Raw genomic sequence first — 16,826 nt, 5'->3', positions numbered from 1 at the left:
GCCACACGCCGCAGCGCCTCGCGCCTGCCTCCTTTGCTTGGCGCAGCTGCCCCGCGCAGCCCACCTCGCGAGCGGGAGTGGAAGAGCCCGCCGCCGCCGACACCACACAGGCTTTGCCCGGGCGGCGCTCGCCGCGGCGGCGGGGGAGGAGGGGCGGATGGGTGGCGGCGGTGCCCGGCGGCTAAGGGTTAGCGCCCGGGCCGCTCGCGGGGAGCGACACGGGGCTCGGTCTCTAGGGACGATTTTTAGCGCCTCCTGAAGATGCTCTTACGGGACGTTCGTCGGGTTTCTCTGACGCCGCCCCGCGTGTCGCCGAACGTTACACTGCTACAAGTAGTACACGGCACAGAAAAAGCAACAGCGAGCACGCGTCCCTGCGGGCTCTGTTTTTCCTTCTCTTTTTTCTGTTGGGTGGACAAACCTACGGCCTCTGTTGAGCAGAGCAGGCACATGCGCACCGCACCGACAGAGACGGGAGGTCCGAGGGCAGTTGGGTTGGGTACCCGTCAATTCTCGCGCCCGGAAAGGCGGGGTTTAAGCTGGCAGTGCCGAACTTGGCCAAACAAAACGAGACACAGCACGCAGCACATTGCCGAGAGATGCTACCAGCACCAGCCAGCCAGGCACTTCTGGAAGGAAGGAACACCAGCAAGGGCTTCTTCGTCCAACCACCGAACCGAATCGCCGAATAAACCAGCACACACACGCCTGCCAATCGTCGTCAAGTTCAAGTGTTCGACCACCTCCACAAGCAAAGCGAAGCACAACTTTTAACCCCACGCACGACGCACGCTACCGGGGATTAACGGACCGAGATTGCGATGCCTGACCGGCACGCAACGCATCGTACTGCACGACACGGATGAAGATGAAGCCGGTGCCGAGTGACAAACGACCTGCTTTACGCCTGATTTGCTTTGGCGGGAGGAGACAGCGGCTCCCCGCCAACCCGACGTCCCGATCACCACAGCTCCTCTCTCACACTCATTCACAACCTCCCACAAGCAACAACGACGACGACGACGAACATGTAATCCTAACTTAACTGGCAAAGCGAATTCAGTCGAATCCCGGCAAAAAAACAAAGAATTTAATCGAATAAATCAAACATTACAACACGTATTTTATGTATGTATCGTGGTGTTGCGGTGGAATATTCTCCTCTGCCCTCCGGCAGACGACTACTGGCCGTTGGCGACGGCGCCAACCGGTCAGTCGAGGCGCATCATGTCGCGGTGGAAGGCGTCGACGCCGTCGGCGGCGACGCACTGGGTGATGAGGCGCGCGCCGGGCTTGTGCGCGGAGGGGCGCACCAGGATGCACGTCGCGATGTAGTCCAGGTTGGTGAGCGGCACCACGTGCACGGGGGCGCCCCACCCGTAGTCCACCTCCGCGAACCCCAGCCGCGACCAGTCCGACACCAGCAGCGTCCGGTAGTCCGACGTGATGCGGTACGGGTCGCCGTCGCCGCCCGCCTCGCCGCGGCTCCACCGCGCGAACTCGGACGGGAGCCGCTTCTTGCCCTCGCGGATCAGCCGGACCACCTCGTTCAGCGGCGCCTCCGACACGGCCTCCGCCGCCGCCGACACGCGCATGATGTAGTAGCAGTTGCCGTAGAACCCGTCCGGCAGCGCGCGGGGCCGGAGCGCGGGCCGCGCGTTCATGGCGAAGCACACGTGCACCGGGGAGCCCCTCGCGAACCCGGTGGCGCGGGTGCGGGCCTGCCACGCCTTGGCGATCAGCACCTCGAACGCGCTGCACCGGTGCCCCGTCTCCTCCAGGAACCGGGCCTTGAAGTGGTCGATGTAGTCGGTGGAGATGTCCATGGCCAGGTACTGCAGCCGGAGCTCCGTCGGCACCGGGAGCGGGCCCACGGGCGCGGCCGGCGGGCTCGGGATCGCCTCGCGGCCCCACGCCGGCGCCAGCGACGGCGCCGCGCGCCCGCGCGCGATCTCGCCCATCGCCGACATGAACTGCGCCGCGCCGGGCCCGTCCGCCACGGCGTGGCTGAACCGGAACCCGACCACGAAGCCGCCGCAGGCGAACTGCGTGACCTGCATTGCGGAATGGGCCGAGCGATTACTAAGCGCCATTGCTACCCATGCCGTTGACTTGGTGGAAGAACCAAAGGTTCCAGAACGCACGCACGCCGGACGGACCCAAAAATGGGGATTTTTTCTGCAATCTTGCTGCTAAATTGTTACCTGGACTAGAAGGATTACGGAGTCCTCGGCGAGCGGGTCGGAGGCGGGGTAGGTGGGGTGCGGCAGCAGCTCGTCCTTGGGCACCATGAGCGGGTACTCGAGGTAGTCCACCTCCTCGAGGGTGCAGCTCGCGGTGGCCTCCACGAACCACACGCCCTCGCCGGTACAGTCCACGACCAGCTCGCCGCCGTCGGACAGCGCGAGCCGGCCGGCGATGGGGTAGTAGCTCACGAGCGCGGCGGCCAGCGCGCGCTCGATGGCCCTGACCGGGGACTCGGCGGCATCGTCGCCGGCGCGGCCCTTGAAGACGTGGAGGGACTCGATGAGCGCGCGCTGCGTGGGGTAGCGGTCGAGCCAGGAGAGCGGGAGCTCGCCGCCGGGCGTGGGCACCGACGGGGCCACCACCCTCTGCGCCACCCGCGTCACCGTCGCGGTAGCGGCCGGGCCGGTGCTCCGCATGGTGGTTGTGGGGGTGGGGGTGGCCAGCCGGCGAGGCGGAGATCTGGGTTGTGGTGGTGGCGCACTCGCTGGCTGGCTCACCTGGGAAAGAGAGCTGCCACCGCTGTTGGTTTTTTATACAAGGAGTTATTGTATGTGTGTGTGCGCTACGACTAGTCGTTGTGCGTTCTTGATGACTGGATATGATAAGGATTGCCTACCGCACGATCAGAGAGATGGAGGAATCAGATTTAGCCATTTTTCTGTCAGACAAATGATTTCATTGTAGAACTACGAATTGTCATGAGAATATTGATTATACTAGGGCATGTACAACGGTAGCATATGCATACATATGCCTCGTGATAAAAAATAATTTGAAGTATATGTGTTGATTTTTCTCCTTAATCTATATGAGTACGGACAGATATTTTTTTATAATATTATGTTTCGGTGGGCCTTTTGACAGTGTGATTTTGTGTTATCTGTTTTTTTTTGGGCAACATTTTGTGTTATCTGTTATTTACTCTCTCTCTAAATAAATATAAAAGCGTTTAGATCAATAAAATAGTGATCTATATGCTTTTATATTTCTTACGGTGGGAGTAACTCATTTATGTGGGTATTTTGTTGCGATGGTGGCGCACGTAGTATGGTACTCACTCATTTTGCTTTATATGTACTCCCTCCGTCTTATAATATAAGAGTGTTTTTGACACTAGTGTAATGTCAAAAATATTCTTATATTATGAGACGGCGGGAGTAGTCCATATTGAAATCTCTAAAAAGACTTGTATATAGGAATGAAAGGAGTATAATTGATAGAGTGGCAGGGCATTTCTAACAGATCCCCATTCGGAGGAGTAAAAAGATTGGTTTTACTCCTCTAACCGACACCTAGCTGATCCCCTAAAACGGTTAGTGGAGGAAAATTTATCCTCCACCACCTATTCCGTCCCTAAATTTACTCGGCCGCTATTGCTCAGAGTAAAAGTGGAGTCTTTCTCTCGCCTCACCACCTGCCACTGTCTCTTCGCCGACACACCTCCCGGCGACCGCCGGCCGGCCCCGTCTCTACCTCTTGCCTACCTTGGCCCCCGACGCCAAGCCCGTTTGGCCCCCATTGCCGTCGGCGGAATCAAGGTGAAACTTCGTCGCCAGAGCCAATTCGCCGGATTGCTTCGAATCTTCTTCATTTTTCGTTGGCCGCCGCATATGACCTTGCTTGCGCACCACTGCAGGTCATTCCTACGCGTCGCCGCTTTGGTCTAAACAACGTTGGCCGGCCGGTGCACCACACCGCACCGCAAGTATTCGACGGTTTGTCTAGTTGAGTTTTTTTGTACGTTTCTTTTTTAACCGAGCCGTTTGGATTGAACCAAGTCGTTCGAATTGTAGATGAAGAGGTTGAGGGAGATAGTCTTCGAGGATTCGTCGTCATCCGAAGAGGAAGAAGTAGACGAAGACTCTGAAACCGTTTAGGCATGATTTTCAATGATGATGTTCGACGGATGGCATCATCCACCATGGGCCAAAACAATTCCGCATCCATAAGGTAACAAAAATATTCATTTTGCCCAATGTCAAGAAGCTGCTAGGAAAGATGTGAAGAGAGCCTTCGGTGTGCTTTAGAAGTGCATTGCAATTGTTCGTGGCCCTGCCGAGTACTGGAGCTTCAAGGTTCTATGACAGATGACTTGTTGCATCATATTGCATAGCATGATCATTGAAGACCAGAGAGATATGCCTGAGAACTTTCGGTACATCACCAACGGGGCTCCGATTGAGCCAGAGTATGATATAAATAGGATCATGGCATTCCATGAAGAGCAACGCAGGATCGAGAACTGACAAGTTCATGCTCGGCTCCAAGAAGATTTTGTTCAGCATCATTGGCAACTTCATAGCGCTTCCTAGTTGTTCTTTCACATGTTATTTGCTACACATGGACCATCAGTGTGTTTAAATTTGAATAATTCGGTTTGTAAACTTTGAATTTGGTCTGTAAGCTATATTCATGATTTGCTTGAACATTCATATTTATATTTAGTTTCTATATGTGTCCTAATATGTAGTCGGAATGTATACTGCAATTGCATAACGTTAGAAAAAGCAAAAATTTACTCCATTATATATAGGGGATCGGCTAGGTCCTGCCAAATCTTAGTGGAGTAAAAATACTTCTCTAAGGGTTTACTCCGTCAGATCCTTCTTTATTTTTTAGGGGATCGTTTAGAGTTGTCCTCACATGTTGATATTTATTTTTTCTAGGTGGCGAGAGGGTGCGCCGGATTGATGTGTTTTTACAGACCGATTGTTGCTAATTGACTTGAAAGAACGTTGACCCAGTCAAAATAGTGAAACAAATTCAAAATTGAACATCTCAGTTGAATGAGAGAGCTCCTTAAGAATAGTTGATCCGACCAAAATCGTGAACCAATCTCAAAATTGATCACCTCAAACGAATGGGAAAGCTTCAAAATTAAGAGCATAGTAAATTTAAAAAATGAATGAGAGAGCTCATTTAGAAATCGTTGACTCTGTCAAAACCAAGGACCAAATTTAAAAAACTCTAAAATTAGGGAACATAGTGAATTAAAAAATTAAAGAATTAAATGAGAGAGCTCCTTGAATATTGAAATATCAACCGAATAGGAGAGCTCTATAATTAGGGAGCATAGTAGCTTAAGTGGTGCTTGAGCGGACAACACGAACAATACTCAAACATGAGAGAAAATGAAAAACGCCAACCAATCAAACTCCTAAATCGTCCACATATGTCTGAGATGCCCCCAAACCTCAAACTCAACTCGTGTGGAGAGAAAATGGGGTGTATGAATAGCTCAGCACGTTCAGCTCACTCCGATCACTTTCTCCTTTTCTTTTGCCTCTCTTTACCTTTTCTATTTTGATCCCTATCAATCTTATGCATTTTTCTAGAAAATTAGAAAAAATGAGGAGTGTTGTTGTATGTGCGGACACTTCACAGGCATGTTCACAGACCTATAATGGATCAAATTAGCCCTGTTCGATTGAAAATGCTCTTACATCCTCGAAATTGTAATAACTTAAAACTTTAAGAATATATAGCATCTATGTATATTGCAGATCATGCATGCACTATAGTGCGTGATTGCATGGATTTTGAGCCTCCTGTATCTGCTTCCCGGTTGAAGCCTGGCTGGGCTGATACGATGCTTCGGCCATGTTATGCATTGTGTGTGTTAGCCCGTATCGTATCACTGAAGATTATTCTACCTGTTGTTTCATCACCTACATCAATGGTTTTAGAGCGAGCAGATGGAAAGCACATGAGTTTGATTGTGTCCAAATATTGTTCAGCTTACTCCTTCAAATATGGTGACCTTACCACTCGATAACACACTAAGAAGCATCCCCCCTAAACAACATGATTTGAAGACAAGATAAGAAAAACACATTAATACCAACATGCACACCATTAACATTAGGGGTTGAAACCCCTAATCACGTGATACTAACATTAACACAATGGATGCTATTTTAAGATAGCAGGGGCAGGTGGTGTTCACTGATCAAAATATGAACAGTTTTCGGCAAACACAATACTTAGGCAACTATTGCTTAGTTGAGAAAGTTCTTGGAAGTATTCCACTTGGTCATGCCTAACTCAACGGTACCGTTGACGGCAAAGTTGCCACATGTTGAAGCCCAAAGTGTTGAGATTGAAGACGATGATGTCGCCGGCTTCCACCTCACCACATGGTCGCCAAACTCCAACACCTGCACTCAAGTCTCACACCAGTGCCAAGTGACCACCATCATGGACCGGGGAAGGGGATGTGGAGCCAGGTCCACAGGGACTTCTAGAAATCCCTTGGGACAACAAGGAAGGCAGTGTCATCGTTGATCTACACATAGAACCGATGTGGCAATGATTATATGTGCTTGTGCCCCAACGTTGGTTAGCAGCCCCACTTGGGAAGAGGTAGCTCCATAGCCTACTTCCTCCCCGACACCCTGGGCTTCAGTGTCCACCGGTTGTGCGGGATGACGTCCTCAACGCCATGTGGTGAATGGCAACCCCTGACTCCATGACATCCATCTTTTTATCACCTTGTTAGTAAGTAGATATAGCTAAGCATCATAGTGCAAGCCAAATGGAGCAAATCTATAATTGTACATTGCTATGATGCTACGTTGAAGCGCATGAACAAAGCAACGCACAAGCACAATGAAGCATATCTAGTAATGCACATAAACTAAGCGGTGCACATTGCTATGATCAGTGCAGAGCAATGCAGATTGCTTTGATCAGTGCACAATCTAGCACTGCACACGTACAGCGAATCATATCTAGCTATGCATGTAAACTAAGCAGTAAATATTGTTTGATTAGTGCATGATCTAGCACTACACATTGCTATGAATCAGTGCACTGTCTAGCAATGCACATCAATTTGATTAGTGCACAATCTGGCAATGCACATTGTTATGATCCTAACGATGAACAATCTAGATATGCACATTGCTATTATCTTAGCAATGCACAATGAGTGCTAAAATCTAATCGAAGAAAATTGTCTGATGCTATTATCAGTGCTAAAATACAATCTAATTGGTACACAATCTGCAAAATCAATCTAGTCCTATGACCCTAGCATTGTAATCTAATAAAATATGGGCAACCGAGTAGCAATGTTGAGTTCAATATACTTACATAATTCACCAATGATGGAGCTGTTCTCGACAGAGGTGGAGCAGATAGCACCAGAGAAAACCCCGACAGGAACGTCAAAATCCCCGCCCCTCCTATGGCGGATGTCCCGGCAACCGCAGCTGATACGTCTCCAACGTATCTATAATTCTTGATTGTTCCATGCTATTATATTATCTGTTTTAGATGTTAATGGGCTTTATTTTACACTTTTATATTATGTTTGGGACTAACCTATTAACCGGAGGCCCGGCCCAAATTGCTGTATTTTTTGCCTATTTCAGTGTTCCCAGAAAAGGAATATCAAACGGAGTCCAAATGGAATGAAACCTTCAGGAGCGTGATTTTTGGAACAAACGTGATCCAGGGGACTTGGAGTGAACATAAAGAAACAATCAAGGAGGCCACGAGGCAGGGGGCGCGCCCTCCCCCTCGTGGGCCCCTCATTGCTCCACCGACCTACTTCTTCCTCCTATATATATTCATATACCCCGAAAACATCTAGGAGCACCACGAAACCCTATTTCCACCGCCGCAACCTTTTGTACCCAAGAAATCCCATCTTGGGGCCTTTTCCGGAGCTCCGCCGGAGGGGGCATTGATCATGGAGGGCCTCTACATCAACTCCATGGCCCCTCCAATGATGTGTGAGTAGTTTACCTTAGACCTTCGGGTCCATAGCTAATAGCTAGATGGCTTCTTCTCTCTCTCTGGATCTCAATACAAAGTTCTCCTTGATTCTCTTGGAGATCTATTCGATGTAACTCTTTTTGTGGTGTGTTTGTCGAGATCCGATGAATTGTGGGTTTATGATCAAGATTATCCATGAACAATATTTGAATCTTCTCTGAATTCTTTTATGTATGATTGGTTTTTCTTTGTAAGTCTCTTCGAATTATCAGTTTGGTTTGGCCTACTAGATTGATCTTTCTTGCAATGGGAGAAGTGCTTAGCTTTGGTTTCAATCTTGCGGTGCTCGATCCTAGTGACAGAAAGGGAAACGACACGTATTGTATTGTTGCCGTCGAGGATAAAAATATGGGGTTTATATCATATTGTATGAGTTTATCCCTCTACATCATGTCATCTTGCTTAAGGCGTTACTCTGTTCTTATGAACTTAATACTCTAGATGCATGCTGGATAGTGGTTGATGTGTGGAGTAATAGTAGTAGATGCAGGCAGGAGTCGGTCTACTTGTCACGGACGTGATGCCTATATACATGATCATACCTAGATATTCTCATAATTATTCGCTTTTCTATCAATTGCTCGAAAGTAATTTGTTCACCCACTGTAATACTTATGCTATCCTTAGAGAAGCCACTAGTGAAACTTATGGCCCCGGGGTCTATTCTCCATCATACAAGTTTCCAATCTATTTTATTTTGCAATATTTACTTCCAATCTATATCATAAAAATGTTAAAAATATTTATCTTATTATTATTATCTCTATCAGATCTCACTCTTGCAAGTGGTCGTGAAGGGATTGACAACCCCTTTATCGCGTTGGTTGCGAGGTTCTTATTTGTTTGTGTAGGTACGAGGTGACTCGTGCGTGGTCTCCTACTGGGTTGATACCTTGGTTCTCAAAAACTGAGGGAAATACTTACGCTGCTTTGCTGCATCACCCTTTCCTCTTCAAGGGAAAACCAATGCAGTGCTCAAGAGGTAGCAAGAAGGATTTCTGGCGCCGTTGCTGGGGAGATCTACGCCAAGTCAAGACATACCAAGTACCCATCACAACTCTTATCCTTCGCATTACATTATTTGCCATTTGCCTCTCGTTTTCCTCTCGCCCACTTCACCCTTGTCGTTTTATTCGCCCTCTTTTTCTTTCGCCCTCGCTTTTCCGTTCGCCTTTTCTTCGCTTGTTTGCTTGTGTGTTGGATTGCTTGCTTGTCACGATGGCTCAAGATAATACTAAATTGTGTGACTTTGCTAATACCAACAATAATGATTTTATTAGCACTCCGATTGCTCCTCTTACCGATGCTGAATCTTGTGAAATTAATACTGCCTTGCTGAATCTTGTCATGAAAGATCTGTTTTCTGGCCTTCCTAGTGAAGATGCCGCTACCCATCTAAACAACTTTGTTTATTTGTGTGATATACAAAAGAAGAAAGATGTGGATAATGACATTGTTAAACTTAAGCTATTTTTGTTTCGCTTAGGGTGTGTTTGACAACAAAGTATTGCATAAACTGTAGTATTGAAAAACTGCAATATTTTTGTCTATAGGTCCTAGAAACCACAGTTTTGACATATCAAAGTATTTTGTAGTATTGGGAATACTATGACAGTGTTTGGCTGGTGCATGTTTAGGACGACATAAATTAGCTAGCTAGCCATTTCATAGCAGTCGCAAGACATGCACGATCTTAGCTGACCAATGGTTGCAAACTGAATAGCCATGCATAAACAGACCTAGCGGCAAGTTATGCATCAGCGGCATGGCATGGAAGCGCGTGGCGTTGCTCTGGCTTGGCTGCGGCTTGACCGACAGCTGCTAACGCGGCGCTCTGAGGCATGGGGCGACGTTGGGGAGCATCGCATGGAAAGCATGCAAGACCGGTGTGGCTATGATCGCTCACAAGGGCCTGCGCAGGCTCAACCAACAGTGTGTTCGGAGTTAGCGTTGTAGCCATCAGCGTGCACGACCATGGCATGAGCAATATGGGCATGTGGTGTCCAGGGGGCCGACCTAATGCACATCATGTATGAGGAGAAGAGAAGCGCAAGTGGGAGTAGGAAGGACACCATTTTTATTTCCATTGCCTTCTCTTGGCTTGTCCCATGGCCGGCGATCTTCAGGGCGGCTGTGACGGCTTGGGAGCGAGGAAGGCGATAACGAACAGTCTTGTTTTCTTCGTGCGCTCTGTTTTAAAAAAAGAGGTCCAGGGTTTTTTTTAATGCGGAGAAAATACCACGGTTTTGACAATACCATGGTATAGATACTACGGTTTTTTATGGTTGCCAAACAACTCACAGTAAATTAAACCATGGTATTTTGAAAAACTGCATTATTGTCATAATACTTCGAAAAAATTGATCTATCGAATGGGGCCTTAGATATCGTGCTAAAGCTTGGTTTTCGTCTTTGCCTAAAAATAGTATTGGTTCATGGAACAAGTGCAAAGATGCTTTTATCTCTAAGTATTTTCCTCCCGCTAAGAGCATCTCTCTTAGAAACGATATTATGAATTTTAAGCAACTTGATCATGAACATGTTGCACAATCTTGGGAGAGGATGAAATTAATGATACGTATTTCCCCTACACATGGTTTGAATTTATGGATGATTATACAGAATTTTTATGTCGGATTGAATTTTGCTTCTAGAAATCTTTTAGATTCGGCCGTGGGAGGCACTTTTATGGAAATCACTTTAGTAGAAGCTAGGCAACTCCTAGATAATATTATGGTTAATTATTCTCGATGGCACACGGAAAGATCTACTAGTAAAAAGGTGCATGCAATTGAAGAGATTAATGTTTTGAGTGGAAAGATGGATGAACTTATGAAATTGTTGAAGGAAATATGCCCTAGAGGCAATAATAAAGTTATTATTTATTTCCTTATATCATGATAAATGTTTATTATTCATGCTAGAATTGTATTAACTGGAAACATAATACATGTGTGAATACATAGACAAACAGAGTGTCACTAGTATGCCTCTACTAGACTAGCTCGTTAATCAAAGATGGTTATGTTTCCTAACCATGGACAAAGAGTTGTTATTTGATTAACAGGATCACATCATTAGGTGAATGATCTGATTGACATGATCCATTCCATTAGCTTAGCACCCGATCGTTTAGTATGTTGCTATTGCTTTCTTCATGACTTATACATGTTCCTATGACTATGAGATTATGCAACTCCCGTTTACCGGAGGAACACTTTGTGTGCTACCAAACGTCACAAACGTAACTGGGTGATTATAAAGGTGCTCTACACGTGTTTCCAAAGGTACATGTTGGGTTGGCGTATTTCGAGATTACGATTTGTCACTCCGATTGTCGGAGAGGTATCTCTGGGCCCTCTCAGTAATGCACATCACATAAGCCTTGCAAGCATTGCAACTAATGAGTTAGTTGTGAGATGATGTATTACGGAACGAGTAAAGAGACTTGCCGGTAACGAGATTGAACTAGGTATTGAGATACCGACGATCGAATCTGGGGCAAGTAACATACCGATGACAAAGGGAACAACGTATGTTGTTATGCGGTCTGACCGATAAAAGATCTTCGTAGAATAAGTAGGAGCCAATATGAGCATCCAGGTTCCGCTATTGGTTATTGATCGGAGACATGTCTCGGTCATGTCTACATTGTTCTCGAACCCGTAGGGTCCGCACGCTTAAGGTTTCGATGACAGTTATATTATGAGTTTATGTATTTTTGATGTACCAAAGTTTGTTCGGTGTCCCGGATGTGATCATGGACATGACGAGGAGTCTCGAAATGGTCGAGACATAAAGATTGATATATTGGAAGCCTATATTTGGATATCGGAAGTGTTCCGGGTGAAATCGGGATTTTACCGGAGTACCGGGAGGTTACCGGAACCCCCCGGGAGGTATATGGGCCTTAGTGGAAGAGAGGAGAGGTGGCCGGGGCTGGGCCGCGCCCCCCCTTCCTAGTCCGAATAGGACAAGGAGAGGGGGCCGGCACCCCCCTTCCTTCTCTCTCTCCTCTTTCCTTCCTCTCGAATCCTATTCCAACTAGGAAAGGGGGGGAATCCTACTCCCGGAGGGAGTAGGACTCCTCCTGGCGCGCCCTCTCCTGGCCGGCCGCACCCCCCCTTTTGATCCTTTATATACAGAGGCAGGGGGCACCCCTAGAGACACAAGTTGATCCACGTGATCATATTCTTAGCCGTGTGCGGTGCCCCCTTCCACCATAGTCCTCGATAATATTATAGCGGTGCTTAGGCGAAGCCCTACGATGGTAGTACATCAAGATCGTCACCACGCCGTCGTGCTGATGGAACTCTTCCCCGACACTTTGCTGGATCGGAGTCCGGGGATCGTCATCGAGCTGAACGTGTGCTAGAACTCGGAGGTGCCGTAGTTTCGGTGCTTGATCGGTCGGGCCATGAAGACGTACGACTACATCAACCATGTTGTGCTAACGCTTCCATTGTCGATCTACAAGGGTACGTAGATCACACTCTCCCCTCTCGTTGCTATGCATCACCATGATCTTGCGTGTGCGTAGGAAATTTTTGAAATTACTACGTTCCCCAACAGTGGTATCAGAGCCTAGGTTTTATGTGTTGATGTTATTTGCACGAGTAGAACACAAGTGAGTTGTGGGTGATATAAGTCATACTGCTTACCAGCATGTCATACTTTGGTTCGGCGGTATTGTTGGACGAAGCGGTCCGGACCGACATTACGCGTACGCTTACGCGAGACCGGTTCTCCCGACGTGCTTTGCACAAAGGTGGCTAGCGGGTGACAGTTTCTCCAACTTTAGTTGAACCGAGTGTGGCTACGCCCGGTCCTTGCGAAGGTTAAAACAGCACCAACTTGACAAACTATCATTGTGGTTTTGATGCGTAGGTAAGATTAGTTCTTGTTTAAGCCCATAGCAGCCACGTAAAACTTGCAACAACAAAGTAGAGGACGTCTAACTTGTTTTTGCAGGACATGTTGTGATGTGATATGGTCAAGACATGATGCTAAATTTTATTGTATGAGATGATCATGTTTTGTAACCGAGTTATCGGCAACTGGCAGGAGCCATATGGTTGTAGCTTTATTGTATGCAATGCAATCGCGCTGTAATGCTTTACTTTATCACTAAGCGGTAGCGATAGTCGTGGAAGCATAAGATTGGCGAGACAACAACGATGCTACGATGGAGATCAAGGTGTCGCACCGGTGACGATGGTGATCATGACGGTGCTTCGGAGATGGAGATCACAAGCACAAGATGATGATGGCCATATCATATCACTTATATTGATTGCATGTGATGTTTATCTTTTATGCATCTTATCTTGCTTTGATTGACGGTAGCATTATAAGATGATCTCTCACTAATTATCAAGAAGTGTTCTCCCTGAGTATGCACCGTTGCGAAAGTTCTTCGTGCTGAGACACCACGTGATGATCGGGTGTGATAGGCTCTACGTTCAAATACAACGGGTGCAAAACAGTTGCACACGCGGAATACTCAGGTTATACTTGACGAGCCAAGCATATACAGATATGGCCTCGGAACACGGAGACCGAAAGGTCGAGCGTGAATCATATAGTAGATATGATCAACATAGTGATGTTCACCAATGAAGCTACTCCATCTCACGTGATGATCGGACATGGTTTAGTTGATTTGGATCACGTAATCACTTAGAGAATTAGAGGGATGTCTATCTAAGTGGGAGTTCTTTAAGTTATATGATTAATTAAACCTAAATTTATCATGAACTTAGTACCTGATAGTATCTTGCTTATTCATGTTTGATTGTAGATAGATGGCCCGTGCTGTTGTTCCGTTGAATTTTAATGCGTTCCTTGAGAAAGCAAAGTTGAAAGATGATGGTAGCAATTACACGGACTGGGTCCGTAACTTGAGGATTATCCTCATTGCTGCACAGAAGAATTACGTCCTGGAAGCACCGCTGGGTGCCAGGCCTGCTACTGGAGCAACACCAGATGTTATGAACGTGTGGCAGAGCAAAGCTGATGACTACTCGATAGTTCAGTGTGCCATGCTTTACGGCTTAGAATTGGGACTTCAACGACGTTTTAAACGTCATGGAGCATATGAGGTGTTCCAGAAGTTGAAGTTAATATTTCAAGCAAATGCCCGGATTGAGAGATATGAAGTCTCCAATAAGTTCTATAGCTGCAAGATGGAGGAGAACAGTTCTGTCAGTGAGCATATACTCAAAATGTCTGGGTATAATAATCACTTGATTCAATTGGGAGTTAATCTTCCAAATGATTGCGTCATTGACAGAATTCTCCAATCACTGCCACCAAGCTACAAGAGCTTCGTGATGAACTATAATATGCAAGGGATGAATAAGACTATTCCCGAGCTCTTCGCAATGCTGAAAGCTGCGGAGGTAGAAATCAAGAAGGAGCATCAAGTGTTGATGGTCAACAAGACCACTAGTTTCAAGAAAAAGGGCAAAGGGAAGAAGAAGGGGAACTTCAAAAAGAACAGCAAGCAAGTTGCTGCTCAAGAGAAGAAACCCAAACCTAGACCTAAGCCTGAAACTGAGTGCTTCTACTGCAAGCAGACTGGTCACTTGAAGCGGAACTGCCTCAAGTATTTGGCGGATAAGAAGGATGTCAAGGTGAACAAAGGTATATGTGATACACATGTTATTGATGTGTACCTTACTAATGCTCGCAGTAGCACCTGGGTATTTGATACTGGTTCTGTTGCTAATATTTGCAACTCAAAACAGGGACTACGGATTAAGATTGGCTAAGGACGAGGTGACGATGCGCGTGGGAAATGGTTCCAAAGTCGATGTGATCGCAGTCGGCACGCTACCTCTACATCTACCTTCGGGATTAATATTAGACCTAAATAATTGCTATTTGGTGCCAGCGTTAAGCATGAACATTATATCTGGATCTTGTTTGATGTGAGATGGTTATTCATTTAAATCAGAGAATAATGGTTGTTCTATTTACATGAGTAATATCTTTTATGGTCATGCACCCTTAAAGAGTGGTCTATTCTTATTAAATCTCGATAGTAGTAACACACATATTCATAGTGTTGAAACCAAAAGATGTAGAGTTGATAATGATAGTGCAACTTATTTGTGGCACTGCCGTTTAGGTCATATCGGTATAAAGCGCATGAAGAAACTCCATACTGATGGGCTTATGGAACCACTTGATTATGAATCACTTGGTACTTGCGAACCGTGCCTTATGGGTAAGATGACAAAAACACCGTTCTCCGGTACTATGGAGAGAGAAACAGATTTGTTAGAAATCATACATACAGATGTATGTGGTCCGATGAATGTTGAGGCTCGTGGCGGATATCGTTATTTTCTCACCTTCACAGATGACTTCACCAGATATGGGTATATCTACTTAATGAAACACAAGTCTGAAACGTTTGAAAAGTTCAAAGAATTTCAGAGTGAAGTTGAAAATCATCGTAACAAGAAAATAAAATTCCTACGATCTGATCGTGGAGGAGAATATTTGAGTTACGAGTTTGGTGTACATTTGAAACAATGTGGAATAGTTTCGCAACTCACGCCACCCGGAACACCACAACATAATGGTGTGTCCGAACGTCGTAATCGTACTTTACTAGATATGGTACGATCTATGATGTCTCTTACTGATTTACCGCTATCGTTTTGGGGATACACTCTAGAGACGGCCGCATTCACGTTAAATAGGGCACCATCAAAATCCGTTGAGACGACGCCTTATGAACTGTGGTTTGGCAAGAAACCAAAGTTGTCATTTCTGAAAGTTTGGGGCTGTGATGCTTATGTGAAAAAGCTTCAACCTGATAAGCTCGAACCCAAATCGGAAAAATGTGTCTTTATAGGATATCCAAAGGAAACTATTGGATACACCTTCTATCACAGATCCGAAGGCAAGACTTTTGTTGCTAAATTCGGAAACTTTCTGGAGAAGGAGTTTCTCTCGAAAGAAGTGAGTGGGAGGAAAGTAGAACTTGATGAGGTAACTGTACCTACTCCCTTATTGGAAAGTAGTACATCACAGAAATCTGTTTCTATGACACCTACACCAATTAGTGAGGAAGCTAATGATAATGATCATGAAACTTCAGAACAAAATACTACTGAACCTCGTAGATCAACCAGAGTGAGATCCGCACCAGAGTGGTACGGTAATCCTGTTCTGGAAGTCATGCTACTAGATCATGATGAACCTACGAACTATGAAGAAGCGATGGTGAGCCCAGATTCCGCAAAATGGCTTGAAGCCATGAAATCTGAGATGGATCCATGTATGAGAACAAAGTATGGACTTTGGTTGACTTGCCCAATGATCGGCAAGCAATTGAGAATAAATGGATCTTCAAGAAGAAGACGGACGCTGACGGTAATATTATTGTCTACAAAGCTCGACTTGTCGCAAAAGGTTTTCGGCAAGTTCAAGGGATTGACTACGATGAGACCTTCTCACCCGTAGCGATGCTTAAGTCTGTCCGAATCATGTTAGCAATTGCCGCATTTTATGATTATGAAATGTGGCAGATGGATGTCAAAACTGCATTCCTGAATGGATTTCTGGAAGAAGAGTTGTATATGATGCAACCAGAAGGTTTTGTCGATCCAAAGGGAGCTAACAAAGTGTGCAAGCTCCAGCGATCCATTTATGGACTAGTGCAAGCCTCTCGGAGTTGGAATAAACGCTTTGATAGTGTGATCAAAGCATTTCGTTTTATACAGACTTTTGGAGAAGCCTGTATTTATAAGAAAGTGAGTGGGAGCTCTGTAGCATTTCTGATA

General features: G+C 46.2%; 1 protein-coding gene across 1 annotated transcript; it reads right to left on the bottom strand.

The window, feature by feature from the left end:
• Positions 1-1,019: 1,019 nt before the first annotated feature.
• LOC119331042 (acyl transferase 7-like) lies at positions 1,020-2,768 on the bottom strand. The gene is made up of 2 exons (XM_037604212.1): positions 2,205-2,768; positions 1,020-2,054 (listed from the first exon to the last, which is right to left on the bottom strand). Exons 1-2 carry the CDS (start codon positions 2,661-2,663, stop codon positions 1,212-1,214), a joined length of 1,302 nt encoding a protein of 433 aa, XP_037460109.1. The 5' UTR covers positions 2,664-2,768; the 3' UTR covers positions 1,020-1,211.
• Positions 2,769-16,826: the final 14,058 nt, after the last annotated feature.

Source organism: Triticum dicoccoides, chromosome 7A, assembly GCF_002162155.2.
Source record: "Triticum dicoccoides isolate Atlit2015 ecotype Zavitan chromosome 7A, WEW_v2.0, whole genome shotgun sequence".
In the NCBI taxonomy this organism is placed as follows: domain Eukaryota; kingdom Viridiplantae; phylum Streptophyta; class Magnoliopsida; order Poales; family Poaceae; genus Triticum; species Triticum dicoccoides.
This window is presented reverse-complemented; position numbering and strand designations above follow the sequence as displayed.